Source organism: Callospermophilus lateralis, chromosome 5 (assembly GCF_048772815.1).
Source record: "Callospermophilus lateralis isolate mCalLat2 chromosome 5, mCalLat2.hap1, whole genome shotgun sequence".
NCBI lineage: Eukaryota > Metazoa > Chordata > Mammalia > Rodentia > Sciuridae > Callospermophilus > Callospermophilus lateralis.
In genome coordinates, this window is record NC_135309.1 from 36,096,821 (window position 1) to 36,116,361 (window position 19,541).

A 19,541-nucleotide genomic window follows, 5' to 3' on the forward strand; every position below is an offset into this window, starting at 1 on the left:
TGGGGGATACTGGAGATTGAACTCAGGGTCACTCAATCACTGAGTCACATCTCCAGCCTTATTTTGTATTTTATTTAGAGACAGAGTCTTAATGAGTTACTTAGTGCCTTGCTATTACTGAGGCTGGCTTTGAACTTGTGATCCTCCTGCCTCAGCCTCCCAAGCTGCTGGGATTACAGGCATGTGCCACTGTGCCTGGCTGGTAAATATAGCTCAACTATAAAATTAATTACATTAAATATAAATGGATCAAATACTCCAAGTAAAAGACTAATATTATTAAACTAGATAAAACTCAAAATTTAACTCCATATTACTCTATGAAAGAAAACCTAAAATATGAAGACATAGAAGAACTGAAATTAAAAGTATAGAAATATTACAAGGCCACTAATGAAAATAATCCTGATTTAGCTATACTAGTATTAGGCAAAAATAGACCTTCAGGAAAGTAGCATTAGTAGATATTAGAGTGTTATTTTCCTAAGAATAAAGACATCTTTCCCCCAAGAAAGAAATTACAATTTAAAAGCAAAATTGGATAGAACTTTGAGAAATAGATAAATCTATAATCACAGTGGAAGATTTTAACACACCTCTTATCAGCTGACAGACTAAGTAGATGAGAAAATCAGTAGGGATAAGAAATCTGAACAATATAATGAATCAGCTTGAACAAAATGACATGTATAGAATACCACACCTAACAATACCAGAATAAACGTTCTCAAAGTGCACATGGAACATTTACGAAAATTGACCAAAAGCTCAGTTATAGAATAAGCTTTTAAACTTCAAAGGACTGAAATTATTCATAGTGTGTTTTCTGGTCAATTACCAAAAATAGGTAGAAAACCTTCTGTTGAATTTGCCAGGAGAAACCACACAGCTGGTTATACACAACTTTCTTTGTACAGTGAATTTGCATGGGGGCAGCTGAGCATTGCTGGAAAGAGACAAACTCTGCTGACTGGTCTCACTTTAAATTTACATCCACAGTCCTGAAGTGGGTACTCACTATTAGTCCAGGAGCACTATCACCTGGCTAATTCAATCTCACATTCAGCTGTTGTCTCTTTCCTCAGACCTCCATCCCTGGTGATACTTTTCCTTCTTATTTCACTGAGAAAGTGAAAGCTACCAGAAGAAAGTTCATCTAACTACCACCCACTATACCACCAATTTGCACCTGTGCCTGAATGCTTTCCATTTCCTCCTGTTCCAATGAAAGAATGTTCCTTTAGCTAGGGCTAGCATCTTCACTTGTGTACCTTGAATCCCACTGAATGCTGTGATGTCACCCACTCTAAATAAGTTCCTTTGACATCCCCTTCCAGCTGCCTCACTTGCCTACTTTCACAATAAACCTCCTCTATACAGTTGGCTACATTCCCACTTTATTCTCTATCATTGTAACTTGAATCTGCACCAGCAAGCTCACAATCACCGATATCATTTCCCATCCTTGTGACCCATGACTGTGGTATCAAACCCAGTGGCCAGTTCATAATTCCTAACATGTGAATGCTCCTAGCAGCATTCATCACTGTTGACCACTATCGATGGGAACATTCTCTGCTTTTGGCAGTTGGAGTATCACCCTTTTCTATTTTTTTTCTTTAAGGTTACTCCTTCTTGGACTTCTTTGTTGACTTCTTCCTTCTTTTTGATCTTTAAATACTGGAGTGTTTTAAGCCTCCAACCTTGACTCTTTTCTATATTATCCTGATGATTTAATCTAGTTCTCTGGATTTAATCGGTCCATAGGGTGATGATCTCCTGCCTAGACCCTCTCTTGACTCCAGACCTATTTATCCCACAGCTTTCCTGTTGTCTCCACTTACATATGTACTAGGATTTCAAATATAATTTCCCCCAATCTTCTCCATGTTTTTCCCCCACCCTAAGTCATTTCTACCATAGTATTTAGTTTCATATTGCTGCAGTAACAAATTATCACCAATTTGATAGCTCAAAATAAGACAGATTTATTCTTTTACAATTCTGGAGACCAGAAAGCCAAAGTCAATTTCACTGGGATAAAACCAATATGTTGGCAGGGCTATGTTCCTTCCCAAGGCTTCTCCTTGCTTTTCCTAGTCTCTAGAGTTGTAGTCCTTGCACCCTTTGGTGCTTCTGATCTTCAAAGCCAGCAATGTAGCATTTTGCTTTAGTTCTCAGGTTGACTTCTTTATCTATATTGTCAAATTTCTCTCTGCCTCCCTTTTATAAGGACATTTCTGATTGCATTTAGGATCCACCTAGATAATCAAAGGATAATCTCTTGATTTGAAAATCCTTAATCACATCTACAAAGTCCCTTTTGCTACACATTCACAGGTGACATTCACAGGTTCCAGGGATAAGGATGTAGACATCTTGGTGACCATAATTCAGCCTACCACACATTGTGAATGGCATCACCATTAAGCAAACAAACATTTTGATTCCTCCTTCTCTTGAACTTTATGTTTAACCCATTTGAAAGTCTTTTAGGCCCAACATTTAAAATACACCAAGGATCTGATCATTTCTCTCTACCTCCACTGCTATCATCTTCTCCTCTGGATTAGATCCCACCATCTCTCTACTCTTCCCATCTATTCTTCCCATCTATTCTAAAAATATAAGTCAGATCATGTCACTCCTCTGATTACCCTTCAGTGGATTTCTATCTCACCTTGAATTTTATTCTAGGACTTAATGGCCTCCAAGGCCCTCTCTTTGCTTACCCATGACCTCGCTGCATCCTACTCTTGCCCTCATCAATATATGGTGCTCCCAGTCTGTGTCCTGAATGGCATTCAGTTCTCAGATTCTATTCACCTCTAGAGAGAGGGACCATTGAAAAGTATTACAGTCCCTTTGTTATATTTCATCAGTTTTTCAAAGCTCCCTGAAATTCTGATTTATGGTCTGCCTCCTTGATTACAATCTAAGTTCTGGGGACCTCAGTGCTCATTCATGGCTATCTCTTGAGCATAGTGAATAGCTGCACATGATTTTTTTCCTTCCAAGCAGAGCACCTCTCCTAGGAGCTGGGGAATGTGCAGAAAGCAAAGAAGCATGTGATAGGTCATGCCCCAGAATTTGCATCATCCTCGTTCCCTTCAAGAAATGTACCTGTAGGACTTTCTGGGCTTGAACATCGACCACAAGGACTCTGTTCAGTGCTGGCTGGGCCACATAGATGTACCGGTTCCTGATATTAACCGCAGATGCCCACTGGCATGACTGGGTGGCACTTCCTTCTCCTTGGGGACAGATTTCTTCCTGTAAAGGAAAGAGGCTGCTATGTATCTTCTTAATCCCTCTTTCCTGATCTCCCTTGGTCCCTTTCTTCCCTCTCTTGGAAACCATGGGATAGACAGAACATGGCACACCAGTCCTCCCACATCATCAATTTCTCACCCAACATCCCTCCTCCCACCTCTCAGAGGCTGTAACCTCATTTGTACCCTTTCAATCAGCACCTTCCTGGTTCATATTCCTCCACTCTGGTGTGCTACTTTCTCCTCTCCTCGTCTTTGTCATTTGAAACTTCTACTAATGGCCAAAGATCTGTAAGAGTTGCCCATACTCTTTTCCCACTTTCTCATGGCTCATAAGCTCCTCAACCCTTTGGCTTTAGTCCTTACTACAAAGCTTTGTCACCAAGATCACTATTGACTCCTTGGTCATTAAATTAAACGTCACCAACATTTTATTTGCACTTGGGCCATCAGCTGACAGTACTGACTATTGCTTGGTTTCCTTCCATCCATCCGCAGTGGCTGATTCTTCTGTGTTGTTGGGCTCTGCTCAGTTTGCTGACCTATGCCTCAGTACCCCAGGTTCACTCGTGAATTTCTTTTTTTTCACTAAAATCAACTCCCTTGTTGACCTCATTGAAACCTATGGGTGTAAGTGCAGTCTTCATGCTTACAATTCCCAAATTTCCATTTTCAGTTTGGGTGTCTCCCCTCAACTCTATGTTTATATAACTAAATGGCTTGCCCTGCTTGGTTGTTTAATGGGAATCTCAAACTTGTATGTCAAAAATCAGTGGTCAATTTTAGCTCCAATCCTGCTCATTCCACTCAAAAACTGGCAGCTCCATTGCATTCTTAGACCAAAATCTGTGGGGCTGTCCTTGACTCTTCTCCCCTGTCCATTGTTCCCATCAAAGGCGTCACAAATCCTTTCAGTTTTACCTTCAAAATATTTCCACAATTCTGCCCTTTCTTACCATCCTACCTCTGTCAACTCTGGTTCAAGTCACATTCTTTGATATCCAAGTAACTACTTAGCATCCAGACTGTGCTCCTTGCTTCCACACTACCCTTCGCCCACCCGTTCTCCACACAGCCACCACAGACAGGGATCACTGTAACATGGAAGTCAGATCATGTGACTCTTTCTGACTCCTCCTACCCCAATAAAATTCTTTCTTGCTTCTTTCTCCCTCCTCACTCTAGTCCCATGAGCACGCTTGTTACCTTCAATCAAGCCAGCTTCCTGCATTAGGGCCTTGGCATTGGTAATTTCCTTTGAAAGGAATGCTCTTCTCCAATATCTGTTTGGTTTGTTCCCTTGTTTCCTTCAGTTCTTGCTTAGGTGATTATTGATTATTGAGGAGCCTCCTCTGACCTCCTCTACCTTAGCGCCCCTCGCATTCCCTACTCCCTTCCTTTACTGTAGTTCTTAGGTACACTTGACTTTATACATTGACTTGTACACCTGGGCACAGTCTTTCTTCCTCTACTGAATGGTAAGCTCCCTGACAGCAGGGTCTTTGTCTTCTATACCCTCATCCCTAGCCCAGTGCCTAGCCCAGAGTTGGTGCTTCCAATATATTTGTTGAATGAATCAGTGAGTGCAAAAGGGGATCTTCTTTGGTCTGTCTTCATGACATATATTCCCATTGGTTTCCTTATTACCTTGGCCAGATCTTGTCTTATTATTCTTAGTGGTCCTCTCAGTCTGAGCTGTGGAGTATCCCAGAATTCCATTCTAGGTACCCATCTCAGATCTCTGGCACACACCCATGTCTATCTCCTTAGCTTGAGCCAATACTTATTGTAATGGCACAAAAATTTCTTCTCCAGCTCCTGTTTGGTTCTTTCACAGCCACTTCATCCATACCTGAACCATCCATTTCCATATCTGATTCTCCCTCTGGGTCTCCATCACTATAGGTCAGCCAAGTCCAAGGCATGAACAACAACTTTGATTTTTCCTTCTTTCATAAAAATCACCATTTATTAGTCATCACGGATTACCAAGCCAACCTCTAAAATCACTGAGTTCATCTATTCCTGCCTCCATTTCCATTTTTCTCTTAGATGACTGCAATTGCTATAAGGCTGGTCTCTGTCCTTTTACCATTGCCCTTCTCTGTATCTAGTGTTCATAATACCTCCAATTTGCATTAGAGAAAGCTGAGGCTTAGAGAGGTTAAGTAGCTTTTCTAAGCCATTTAGTCTACTGAGTGACAGGTGGGCTATGAATCCAGGTCTGTATGACTGAAGGCTATACCTTATTTCATATGCTGCTTCCTGCTGGACCAAATGGACATCTAATCTAGTGGAGAGGTTAGAGCACCATCTCCTCCTCCTCACCCTGCACTTTTTTTTTTTTTTTTTAGGGAGGGTTGTCCCATTGTAACCTTCTGGCGAGGGATTTAGACTTTTTTTTTTTTTTTTTTTGATACAAAGACCATTTTTGGGTATTGTTGCATGGCTCCCCATGGTCTTCTGTTGTCTGAAACACCTTCTTACTGTCCTGTTCTAACTACTTATCCAGTAATACGGAGTACCAATTAGGATCTGGGAGATTTTACTCACTTCATGGTTAGGTTATTGGAAATATATGAGAAATTAGTGCCCGTGTGACAGAGGGCAATTATTTAAACCTAATTGCTAGAAATTAAGCAGGACCAGTCTTTCCTACTAGTTTCATGGTTACTGTGTGGAAGAAAAGTTAATTAGAGGTTGTACTTCTAAGAAATAATTATTTCCAATGAAACAGACTGGAAAATAGCTGTTCCAAGCTACACAGTTGAGAAGGGAAACAGCCTGAGATCTGCCACAAGCCAGCACAACAGAGCATCAAACTGACCTAGGAACTTCCTGAGCCAAGCCCACTTCCACACATTCCACAGCCATCACCTTCATCATCCTATTGTGCACCCACTGAGGACTTCTGTGCATGTCCTTCAGGGGAGGGCAGGAGGGGGATTTGAAATGGCCCTTTTGGATTCAGTGCTATAGTCCAGTCCTTGAGATGCTCAGACTATCTCATGAGGCCAACTGGGAAGCAAGCCAGAGGGAGAGGCCTGGTGTGGGAGGCATAGCTCTTGGGGGGTGTCTTGGCAGTAGTCTTAGGAATGGGAAGGGCTTTCCTGGCTCTACCACCAGTAACCACCTCTTCTGCCTCTGCCACTCACACTGTCACTTTTTACCAGGTCTTGTGTTTCATCCATAGCACCTCTGCCACTCTGGGCATTCATGTGTTCTGTGAGGGCACACCTGTCTGGCAGCTAAATATTTACCATACTATGACCATGAACCTCTGAAGGACAGGAACCCATGTGTGTTCCTTGGGCCTCACCTATAGCTCAGGGCACAGCAGTGGCTGCTGGATGAAGAAAGAGAACTCTTAGCTCATGTGTTCCTTCCTTAGCCTTGGAACAAATACTGCACATAATAAATAGAATCTAGGAAACTCCTTGGAGCACATGGTTGCACTGGCTTTTAGGATTTTGTGTGTGATGTAGAAGCTTCCCCAGGCACAGAAACTCACATAGCTCATGAAAATCTTCTCTGTGGGTTTGAGGTGCCTCTGGATCTCACAGTCCATGGGGTGGATGACAACGATACCATTATCGGAGAAGACGTAGAACATGTTTCCCACACTGAGTCCTGGGAGGAGCAAACACAGCATGGTGATGCCCTTCTAGCAGCCAGGCACCAGGCAGGGTCACATGCAACATGGAACACACAAGACTCAAGCAGATTGGATGCAACTGATGCAGACAAAAAAATAAAAATGCAATTCCCAGCAGAGGTGGAGGTGGGGATGAGCAGCCAGCTCGAGACCCCTTGCTTGATGGTGGATGGAGGACCTGGAGAAAGTGCCCCAAAGGCTGAGAATCAATAAAGCCCATCCCCAGCTCTGTAGTACCCAGGCTGTCCTCCCAAACATCCACAGCTGTCCTACATCACCTAGCGCTGGTCACCAACACAAGTTTTCAAATAAATGATGGCCTTGGCATTGACATTTGTTTGACATTTCCCATTCTGAAAGGAAAACCTCCCTTGATTAGTTTTTGTGGAGTAGTCAAAGAAGAATGGACCAGATGGTACCAAAAAATGTAAAGGCTGTTTTTTTTTGTTTTTATTTTTATTTTATAGAGTCACTCACTGCCATGGGGAACCTAAGGATGCTTTGGTTGCTATGCCTTTGTCTGCACTTGGTCATTTGGTCCTTTCAGACAGCTTGTTTTTACTCTGGCCCATGAGTTTCTCTGGGGCATCAAGGCTGGGCAGTGCTGCCTGCCCCCATCCTGCTCTACTGTTGTAGATCTCTGTGGAGAAGACACTCAGACCTCAGAAAGGGCCTTGGGGACCAGTCTTCTTACTTTAAAGATAAAGAGACTGAGGTCGAGGAAGGAAGGGCTTGGGCAAGGCTACTTGCCTTTGCACTCAAGCTGGAGTTAGACCATGAGTCCTGCCTGGAGCCTCTGTCTCCCAGGTTTGTCTATTAAAGAGAGACATGGCACAGAGAGGTGTAAGGTCTAGAGCTTCTTTCTTCCTCCCCCCACTTTCTTCCTGTCATCTCCCTTTCTCCATTTCTTTTAAAGAGAGAACATCAAGATTTTTACAAGTTCTAAGAAAAATATATGGAAAACTTTTTCTTAGCATGCTGAGAAAACCCGTGTACTGGCTCAATGGATTGTTTTGGATGAGCTTTATTGAGTTAGAATACAATAAAACAGGAAAATAAGAATCATCTCATTTCCTTCCAAGGACTCTGCAGTCTGCAGCCAGCACACCTTTGGTCTGACTCACTTGGCAAACTGCTTCCACTCACATCTAGGGACCAGAGGGGTCCAAGTCCCTGCTAAACCACAGACTCTGGGAACAGCCTCCCTGGGCTTCCTGGAAAATCAATAGCTGGAAGAACCAACACAAGATTGAAAGTTTAATAGAGTCCACATGGGGTGGGTAGCTATAGCTACATTTCCGGCTGAGCACAGTGCCCTGTTCACAGTCAGCACTGGAATTTGAGGCTCAAAAGATACTCATTCAATACATAATTGACTTCACAGGGGACCCAACTTCATGATCCAGCCCCTTAGAAGGTTCTGTTGAATTTTAGCTTCTAAAGGAGCTTTCTGGTTTTTGTTTACTCTCATCATCTCCTCTCTGCTAGAGATTTGAATGTGCTGTGAGGTCCATGATTTTTTCCTCTTGGTTTTGGTATTCCCTTTCTCCAGGTTTTGAATTTCATCAGTGAAGTGCACAAGCATCTAGCCACGTAGGCATGATAGAATTTGCTGCTGCATTGTTCAGAGCGCAGCACTGGCCAGCCCTGTGCCCTGAGGCAGCTGTGGGTTGTCAGGGAGAATTTGGGTTTCTACAGCTCATTTCACATCTCTTGCATCCCTAGTAAGAGCTCCACTTTTTGAAACTTGAATCCTTCTGCAACAACCTCCCCTTAGCAGGATGCCACCTTTTAAAACATGGAGCACAAGTTGCAAGTGCATTGGGGCCTCAATTCAGGCAGTGACCTCTGCTTAGGACTGAGAGCAGCAACTGGAGCTGTTGGCAGAATTCCTCATGTTCTGGGTCCTGCCTTTTGCTCTCAGATTCACTGTCAGCTTCAGTGTTTCACATTCAGGAAATTGTCCTGGGCTTGTGTATGTGCACACATGCTAGACAGTGGGGAACACTATGCAAAGTTCTTGTGGAAAAAAATGAGACAGGAAACACGTGGTTTTTAAAATTGGTGTTATGTTTAACCCTGGCAATCTCAACGTGCATCCTATAGCCTCTCATATTCCACTCTGTGCACTGAGCTGGAGAATAAGTCACCCAGGGTGATTTGAACTTGGATCTGATGCAGGGGTCACAGGTGCATGAACATGCACCTCAGGCAGTGACTCAGGCTTTATGACCCAGCTCCCACATGTGCACCATTTTGAACCACATGAAATTGCTGATATTAACCCATTTTCATCATACAAGAGTGGCATTTTCATCTGGATCAACCTAATATCTAAGGATTTGACTAATAAAATACTTTTGAAAATGTATACGTGGAAAAATATATATTTACAGAAACTATGGTTGCTTTTTTCTTTATTTCATCACAGCATACCTAAGGTATTGCTATTGTAGATCCCAGGAGGGACGGGCAACTTTTTTTTTGTGGGGGAGTTTATCTTTTTAACTTTATTTATTGCAGTATTGGGATAGAACCCAGGGTTTTTTAAATGCCAGGAAAGTGCTCTACCACTGAGCTACACCTCAAACATTTTGGTCTTTTTTAAACAACACAAGATAAAGCACAAAGCCTGACATCAGTATCAGCTACTGGAAAAAAGCACAGGGCCCAGATCTGACCGGGAGCTCCTGCCAAGTAGTCTGATTTATCTGAGGTTACAAGCAGCTTTCAATGAAACTCTCCATTTTAAACTGTGCCTTTAAAGACACTAATAGGTTTTTAATCTGATTCAATGGGTATGCCACTTGAATTTGACTTTGACTGCCTCCCTTCCATTGGATTTGGCATGTGGGTCCTGCTTGAGGGAACTGCCTGGGATCTGCAAAACGGATGGCTGCTCAGAGAGACGACCTATCATGAAACCATGAACACATGCGATCAAAGGCACGACATGGAACAATCAAGCTTGGTACCTTCCTCTCTCCACAGAATGTTTGCCACTGTACAGCAGAGAATTAAGAAAGCCAGAACACGATTGCCAGAAGGGAAAAAGGAAAGCACTGTCAAACCTTTACTGTGGTGATACATTTCATTTAGAACATAATGGTACCCAGTCCATCACTTATAGACTCATTGGCCCAGCAGCAGCATCTGTCTTGTAACTCTGGACGGGAGTGAACACTTCCAGGTCTCAGGACTCTTGATTGCTAAATGAATCTTTGAAATTAGGCCCCAGGATCACAGCAGCTAATAAAATTCCCCACATTCTGTGGATGATAGAGAGCAAGCAACATCTCTCCCAGATTCCCCTGATTACTTCAAGGAGAATTGATTTTCAACTAGGATCCTCGTAGGAAGACCATGTGAAATACTTTTGATTATTTTCTTTGATGACAAAGGCATAGCTGGGAGTCTGACCAAGGGAAAGAGACTGCCACCAACACTCGTGTTCATGAATTCTTACCTGCAGTTCTCCCTGGGGTGCAGTGACTATCACGGAGAGCACACTAAGTACAATGGGTGAATGATGATCCCTGGAGTTAAGGCCACCATGGTTAAGGCCTAATGGTTTGCATGTTCAGCAGTTTCCCTTTATCTGTAGGAAATATGTTTCAAGGCCCCCAGTAGATGCCTGAAACCGCAGATAGTTCCAAACACTCTATACACTATATTTTTTCTTTTATACATTCCTATGATAAGGTTGAGTTTATAAATTAGGCATGGTAAGAGATCAACAATAATGATAAAATAGATTATAACAATATACTGCAATAAAAGTTATTTAAGACTTATGAATTGTTCATTTCTGGGATTTTCAATATAATATTTTCAGGCCATAGGAGGTGAAACTGCAGATGGTATTATTGTGTGCACTGGCCAATTTCTGGGCCACTGTGGGATGGGGGCACCTCGCATGGTATGAAAGATTTTGTGAATGAGGGGCAGAGATTCTGATCAGACAACAAGTGGGAAACAGAACTGGGGCTGGGATATTGAAATTTTCTTGTGGTCCTGGGCTCTGTCTGCTATTCATAGACTTCTGCTATGTTTCCAGAGCTGTCTAGGTTGTCAGGGAAGGTCTGACATCTGGGTGTCCTCTGAGCCCAATTTTGTGCATAGAGGATATAGGTTTACTCTAGCCTTTAAGAGCTCATGATTGGCAGCTGAGGCCCTGGTCCGTTGGTCCCCTCTCTTGCCACTTGACAGCCCCAACCAACTCAGTGAGGAGCATAAAGGCAAAAGTGGACTCACAGGTCTTCCTTGCTGAGTCCTCGATGAAGAGTGAGGAGATATCTTCATCCACGCCCACCTCATTTTTGGCAATGCAGGTGTATGCACCTGTGTCTTCATACCGAACACTGCCGATATGGAGCTCACTCCCATTGGCTGCAGGAAAAATGACAGTGATCAGGGTGGCCTGCTCTGCTGGACACCCTCCCTCCCTTCCTCCCCATTCCCTTCTTGGGACTGTTGAGAGTGTTGCAGTTGAAAACACAGCCCCTGGGCAGGGCTGGGGCAGCCAACATCCTGGATAATGCATCCAGGAAGGGTTGGTACAACTGAAACTCACGGAGGGCAAACTGGTACCTGATGGCTTCTCATCATTGCTCTCAGAAAGTCCCCAAGACTTGTGCATGGACAAGGAAATCTGGGGAGATGTCTGTTCCCTCCTAACATATCAGACTTAGAAATGAATCTAGCCTCTCATTTTCATTCCTGGGGTGAGAACCAGCTTGAACTGGATGGGAATAGTCACAGAAGCATGGGCAGTTCTTACCTAAAAGTGAGAGCTGTTTAGACATCTGGGCTGAGACATCCATGCCATTTTTCAGCCAAGTGATTTTGGGCAGGGGAATGCCCTCAGCGTGGCATCTCAGGCTGGCAGCCACCCCAGGCTCCTGTGCCTGGGTCTCTGGATAGACGCGGATGACAGGTGGCACTGTGGGTGAAAATCAGCATTGGTAAGAGAAGGTCCTCAGCTGACTCCAGGCCCATGGCCCAACCCTGAGATCCTCCTCCAGAGGGTAAACCTCAGAGGGAACTCTGGAGCTTTGCCAGCTTACAGTGATCCTCTTTGGCAACCCAAAAGTCTGATAAAAAGGACTATAAAGTGGATTGCAACAGTAAATATGTCCAGCATTGTACCCAGTAATTCATGGCTTTCAACATTATTCTAAATATGATTAGAAAGACATCCAAATATTTAATGCCATTCAGCTCCTACATGTAAAGAGCAAGAGCCAATGGCTTTTATTTCTGAATGAATAAAATTCAAATATATTATTTCTATTATCGGAAAGCTATTGGACAGGGGCTTAATTTCTTGCAGGAAATGCTCCACCCAGCACTTATGGGCACTGACTGGCAGAGCTGCTAATTACATCACTGCTCTGAGGAAATTCATTGATTTTCCAGAGTGTCATTTTAATTTTATCTCTTCCCTGGAACCTGGGTAAAAGGCCAGGTGTGCCCTCTTTGCCTATGGAGTGAGTCAGCCATGGGTTCTGGAAGTCAAGTTTGGGGCTGGGAGTGTGACCTGGCTCACTGGCCAGATGAGCATGAGTGGGCAAGTCTCTGGCACCTTCCATACTACTCTGGCCTTTTTACACAGGCTGACTGTGGGGTGGGACCTGGGGGAAGCAGAGATTGTCTGGAGGATCCTTCGCCCAGGTCCCACCCCACAGTGGACTCAGGAAATTGAATCAGTATCATTTTCAGTGGAATTGAAGGCTTATAGTCATCCATACATTTTACTCTACATACTTCTTAAAAGGACTTCCTGTTTCCCTCCTCCAATTCCTGTTTTTATGCTACCAGGGATTGAACTCAAGATCTATGTGAGCTGGGCAACCACTTTACCACTGGGCTACATCCCCAGTTCTTTCTTTTAAATTTTACTTTGAGACAGAGTCTTGCCAAGTTGCTTAGGACCTTGCTAAGTTGCTGAGGCTCGCCTCAAGTTTGTAATCCTTTTGCCTCAGCCTCAGCCTCTGGAGTAGTTGGATTATAGGCACCTGGCACTATATCTGATTTCAAAAAGGATTTGTGAAAGTCTACATAAAATACTTGGATATTAAGCTCAACTAAAATGTATCACCTATGCTTTGGAAAGGAGAGAGGTAGGCTCTTCCTGAAGTAGACAGCTATATTTCCCTAGAGTTATCTGGAAGCTTTTGTTTTTTAATAAGAGGAGGTGTCCCAGTTCTTGAGGAAAAAGATTCTTCTTGGGACCAGAGTGAAGACAAAATTGATGCTTATGTAGGAGGAGGTGATGGCTTTATCCTGGAACCTGAGCAAGGTGGCAGAATTCTGATGATCCATGCTTAGGTAGGCAGGGGACAGGAGAGAAGCTCCCTTGTTCCTTGTGAGAAGTGAACTTGGCAACTCCAGTTGAAATTCCTCAGGATCCTGCTATTCATGTGATCAATGCAGTCTGTTTCAAGTTTTTCTTTGGACGACTGGGGCAAAGTTAGGGGGCCGAGGTGAATCCTAAGTGGACAACTGGCAAATCATAAGACCTTACCCTCAAATGGCCTGGAGATGTTTTAATAACATGAACTCAGAGGAGATTAGGCCAAACTGCAGGAGCCTGAGAACAATAAAATCTGAGTCCTCTGAACAACTTGTCTTTGTTAGAGGTTTTAGGGAAGAGGTCCAAGATGCAGCAGAAGGGTTTTGTCCTAGTTCAGGCCACTGGGGATGGAGGAGGTAAGTGGGGTCTAGCTGAGGCATGGCTGAGGATGGCATAGAACATAGATGTGTTTCCTTCTCCTCTGGCCCCATTGGTTCAAAGAGGAAAGAAAGAAACTTCCCTACAGCTTACACTGGGCAGAGGGAGGAATGGGGTTCAAGTTGAGTAGAGAGAATTGTGGTCAGGAGGTGGTAATTCAAGATCCCAGAGGTAGAGCCTAGGAACCCTGAGCTGGCAGGCAGCTGGAGGAGGTGCTAGAGCAACCAGAGTTCTAGAGTAGGGGTGACCTGGATAAGGGCTCTAATAGCCTGGGCTCATGGTAGGTCACCATCTATTTGTACAAGCCTTCCTGGCAACCCTGGTAGAAATCTAAAGAAAGTAGAAGAGTCGATAGAGATAGGAGCAGAAATGAATGAATCAATTAGAAAGCCAAGAAAAAGTAATTGATAAATAAATCTAAGGGCTGACTCTTTGTAAAAGCCAATAAAATAGCCAAAGTTCTGGCAAGTTTGATCAATGAACAAAAAAAATAGAGAAAGAACAGAGGGGATTAAAAGATGTGAGAATACTGTACTCAATTATGGGCAATAAATGTGAAAATCTCAATGAAATGGATTATTTAAAAGGAAACTTTAAAGCATCAACATTGCTTTATGTAAAGATTAATTCCTGGAGTATAGAATAGGGAAGACATTCCAAATTCCATCACAAAGCAAGTATAACCTGGACAACCCAAACCTGGCAAAGATCAAACAAACAAAACCCAAGACAAACAAATAAAAAATTTAAAAAAACCCCACCAAACAAAAACAGGTGGTCACACACTTACTTGGGACTATATATAATACAATTCCAAGCACACTGTCAGCTCAAATCTAGCATTATACTAAAAGAACATTCTGTATCCAAGTGTAATAAAAAATTTGATGGCTAACTAGTAAGAAAACTATAATTGATCAGATCCAAAGTCAAAGGCATTCAAAAAGAAAAACCATTTGATTCTATTGCTAGGTACTGAAAGGGCCTTTGGGAAAAAAAATTCAAAATCCATTTCTTGGGGGAAAAAACCTTCAGTAAAATAGAAACAAAATGCTATTTTCTTCCTACATGAAGAACATCTCTATAAAAATAAGCAGCAGCACCATTCTTTGCAGAATGGTAAAACATTAAGTCAGGAAAAAGAAAAAGGAGGTAATATTAGACTCTGATGTTATTATGCTGGATGTTTCAATGGAAGGCAGCAATAAGAGACACAAATATTAAAAAGGTGTAGAAAAATGGTATTTTTATGTGGATATCCTCCAAGTAACAAACCAAAAAAGTGGTAAGGATTAAGAAGTGAATACGTAAAGGGGTCAGTACCAAAACATACGAAATTAGTAGCTTATTTATATATCAGCCATGGCCAGGCAGTAAAACAGCAGGAACTACTGGATGTGGTGGCATATGCCTGTAATCCCAGTGGCTCAAGAGACTGAGGCATGAGGATTGCAAGTTCAAATTCAGCCTCAGCAACTTAGCAAGACCCTGTCTCAAAATAAAAATATAAAAAAATGGCAGGGGATGTGGCTTAGTGGTTAAGTACCCCTAGATGCAATCCCTAGTACCAAAAAAAAAAAAAAAAAAAAAAAAAAAGTGTGAACCTACATGAAGAAAACTATAAAACTTCACTTAAAAATTCTTCAGTAATTGGAAGAGATGTTCTTGGATAGGAAGACTTTCTAAATTGTTAAGAAGTAAAAAATGATAAATGAAGCTGTACATTTAATCTAATTCTAATGAAAACCAATTGATCAGGGCTTGACAAAACAATTTTGAATTTATCTAGAAAGAAAAAAAATGTGCAAGTACAGTGGAGGAAAATTTGAAAAATGATCATGATGATTGTTGCCTTCCTAATCAATTATTACAAAGTATTACAATACCAAATGGAGGATGAGAGGGTTCTCCTCCCAGATTCTGGCACCACGTTAGTGACGTTGAATGAGTTTTATAAAGCTCTGTCCCTCACGGGGACTGAGCAAGTCTGAAGAATTAACTGCAAGCGTGAAGATCACTCCCAAAAGGCAATTTGGGACCACAGGGATGGTCGTCCCAGAAACCTCATCAGAATAGAGAGCAGGTGCCACTCTGTGCATCTCACACAGGAAAGACTTAACTTCCTGATGACCGGGAGCCTATCTTTTTATTGTGGAGGGTTTATCCAGGGAAAGGAAACTCAAGGAATGGGCCTGGTGTCCTCGGTGATATGAACACCAGCATTGAAGATTGGCCTTGGCCTCTGCCTTGACCTTTGATAGAAATCTGTAGACCCATGAAATGCACTAGGACTACCCCGCAGTGTCTGAGCCCATTGGTCTGGGATGGGGCTGGAGAATTTGCATCTCCCTAACAGGTTCTTGGTGATACTCTGAGTCCGCTTGGAAGCTCTCCAGACCAATTCAGGACAAATTTTGAATTAGTGTGTGGGAATGTTCTGGAACAAAGGGAAACTTGATTGGTTTCCTTCAGGGTGCGAGGAATGAACCATTCATGTAAAAATACATGACCAAAGGTAAGACACCTGGGTCTCCACTGGCAGGGGTTAGAGTAAGACACCCTCTTCTGGTCTTGAGGTCTCCTTGAGTCGAAGACATCCAGAGGATAAGACAGTTCCTCCATAGAAAGGCTAAGGAGGGGACCCCAGACCTCTGCCTGCTCCACCTCCAATGCCCTCTTCCTCCCTACTATGGTCCCAACTCTCTAACTGAGAGTCATCAGGGCTTTTCTTCTCATGCCCTTTATCCCAGATCATGCCAGTCTCCACAGGAAGCCTAGGCCTCCCCCCAAACCTCCGTTGTGCCATCTGAAACTCAAGTTCTGTCATTAACAAAATCTCTGAAAGTGCTTTCAACCTGCTTGCTTCCATGGAAACCTTTTTCCTGAGGATGCTGCTTCTGCAGCCTTCTGGGTTTTTCTTCTTATCACTGGACTGGGAGTGGCCTGGATGGCCCTTGTTGCCACTTCCAGACCTTTCTACTTCCTTTCTCCTGGAGAATGTCCAGTGATCAGTCTTGGGCCCTCTCTGCCTCATTCCTAAATCCCCCCACTCCCCGCTGCTTCCTGGACGTGGTTCCAACATCTCTCTCACTCCTTGGGGATTTCCCCCTTTGCAATGGAGATAGCTGAGCACTTTTCTTGAAATGTCATCTTCACCTGGCTTCGGAATGCCACCCTCTTAGTTTCCTGCCACTTTGGTCTTTTCTCATCCCTCAGGCTCTAAATATTTGTCCATTGACCAAGAACTATCTGCAATTCACTCTTCTGGTGATCTGTGTCTACTTGACTTCATAAACCATGTGTATCAGAAATTTGTATCTCCAGCTGAGACATCTGCCCTAAAGCCAAACTTAGGTACCCAACTGCACAACACCTCAAGAGTGTCTCTGCAGTAGCACTGCACCTTTGTTATGTCCCAAGGGGCTCCTCATCTTCCCCAAATTCATCTTTGATCTCCTCATCACCTGTACATGTACAAACCATGTCCCCTTCTCAGCAAGACCTTCCCTTGCCACTCTAAATTATAAAATGTCTACCTTTCATTTAATCTTATTCCTCTTCTATTAAAAAAATTTCCTCCTCAGCACTTTTTACCCTTTGACAGGCTCCATCAGGGTGGGGTTTTTGTGTTCACAGCTGTGTTTCCAGTGCTTTGCGGGCATGTGACATATAGAAGCAGCCCAGTGAATATCTGTTGAGTGAAGTGATGTTAAATACTGAAGAAAGATGTGGCGTTGGCAGCAAAGAGGGGGAAGAGCATTGGCAGCAGAGTTTGGAGTAGGCAGTCAAGAGGACAGGTGTGTCGGGGAAAGAGAAGTTTCTGGAACTGGAGCTTGGTGAGAGGGGCAGCATGGCCAAGATGAGGCTAGAGGCGGGCAGCAGGACCAGACCACAGTGCATGTGTGTGCACGTATGTGCTTGAGGGCAGGGTGTGTGGCTGTGAGCTACCTGCAAGAGTTTGTATCCCTGGGGACAGGAAGCTGCTGCTGTCCCTCGGTGAGCCAGTGGGTCCAGTCTCCCCACCTATTTTTCCTCAGTGGCTGATATGGAGGAGAAGGACAGTGCAAGCCAGGCCAGCAGCAGTGGGAAGGAGCCCTGTGAAGAGTCGTTGGTACCTGGGCTGGAACAGGACCAGAGAGTCTCTGGGTCTTTCCAGCTCAATGTCCCACACAAAGAGGGCTGTGACATGGAAGGCAAAGCCCCCACATTGAGCAGCTTTACCAGGAAGCCGTCTTGCCTTGAACTGATCCCTCACTGAGGAAAACACTGGCATGAGGAATTAAAAAAAAAAAAAATCAGTGCTCAGCTGGGTGAGTGTTCAACTATAGGACCCACCTGTCCTCTGCTAGGTGATGAGACATCTCTGACTCTGTGGCTGGGGAGGAAGAGCCCAGGCTCGCAGTGAGCTCCTGGCCTGCACCTGCCCAGCCCTGTTCACTGTGGCCAGAGCTGTAGCTCCTATGGTGCCAGAGCTCTGGAATCAGCCTCTGGCCAGGCCAAGGAGGGCCTGAGGAGAACCCTGGGCAGAGAGGCAACTATGCGGGGTCTCTGAAGTTTCAGGGGCCCTGTCAGAGCAAGAGGAAGACCACAGCTTCTTGTCAGTAACATGGCAAGGACACAACTGTTTTTCCGTGGTCCTGATTCTCCCTCTTCCTTTCCTGTTAATCTGCACACGAGAAATAATTTAAAATTAATATATTCTGAGCAAACACATTCATTTTCTTTTAAATTTGCAAAAATCTTCAAGCGAAGACATTTGAATACATAACACAAAGGCCCATTTTCTTTGGGAAACATCTATCACTGCCAAGGTAAAAGGCGGCACAAATATGTCCATAAGGAAGAGGTAGAGTCGCAAAAGCACCAAGCTGGAGTAATAAACAGATTTGGAGATTATTAGGGTGTTTTGGAAATGAATCATGGCTTGTTTGAACTGTGGGGAGGTCGAGGGTATTTTTAATTTAATGGATTAATCATTTAAGTCTGAGGTTCTTGCTCCTTCCTATGAAAGCAATGCGGGAGGTTTGTATGAAGTTATAAATCATGTCAGTGTTTGGGCCTCATCTCTGGGAGGCCTTGACTACAGGTTATACAAATAATTTGAGAGAGGAAGTAGAATTTCTAGAAGGGTTCCCTTTGGGCAACCGGGTCAGCCCAGAGTCATGGAAGGAGAGATCCCAGAAGAATCCTAGCCTGTGTATAGAATCCCACTCTTGCCACCAAGAGCCAGGGAGTGGTGCAGCCCAGGAAGAGGCAACCTATATCTTATTCCCAGTTTGCCAATCTTCCCCTAGGTCTTGATTTTCCTATCTGTATAATGGGTTGGAAGCTCTGTGAGGGTAACAAGCTTTGATCACCTGTATCAACCAATCATAGTTAAATATGGCTTGAGATAAATCCAAACATGTCTGCTCCACCCTGGACTTGGTACTATATTCCATGCCAGGCATTTCCCAAACATTTTATAGACAGTCTTATCTCTTTATATCTGGAAGGCAGTAGGTAATATTGTTTTTCTCATTTACAGGTATGTTTATTTTCTTACCTAAAACTATATATCCAGAAAGTTCCAGACCAGCACTGGGACTTGAACCCAGAACTCTCTGACTCAGAGTTCATGTCTTCAACCTGTGTCAGGAGTTGCCAGCTCAGGTCTGTTCTGGGCTAGAGGGGAACAGCTGAGTCCTGCTCCCAGGTGGTGGTATCCTTGTCTCTTGGGTCCACCGGCCACATGTGAGCACCCTGACACATCTCTGGTCACTCAGTTTTCTAGACCTTCAGAGAGCACACAGCAGGCTCCCTCTGTTCCCTTCCTCATTCTCCATTCCCGTCTTCCCTCTCACTGAGGACAGTGTAGTTGGAGGAATGGAGACACAGAAGG

General features: G+C 43.7%; 1 protein-coding gene across 1 annotated transcript in view; it reads right to left on the bottom strand.

The window, feature by feature from the left end:
- The window catches only part of Fstl4 (follistatin like 4), a 392,418-nt gene that overhangs the window by 12,969 nt on the left and 359,908 nt on the right, over nt 1-19,541 (bottom strand). Inside the window, exons 9-13 of the mRNA XM_076855776.2 lie at nt 11,708-11,869; nt 11,182-11,316; nt 9,903-9,929; nt 6,784-6,902; nt 3,124-3,273 (exon numbers count right to left, since the gene is read on the bottom strand). Coding sequence (XP_076711891.1) covers nt 3,124-3,273; nt 6,784-6,902; nt 9,903-9,929; nt 11,182-11,316; nt 11,708-11,869 — 593 coding nt within the window. The remainder of the gene's footprint in view (nt 1-3,123; nt 3,274-6,783; nt 6,903-9,902; nt 9,930-11,181; nt 11,317-11,707; nt 11,870-19,541) is intronic.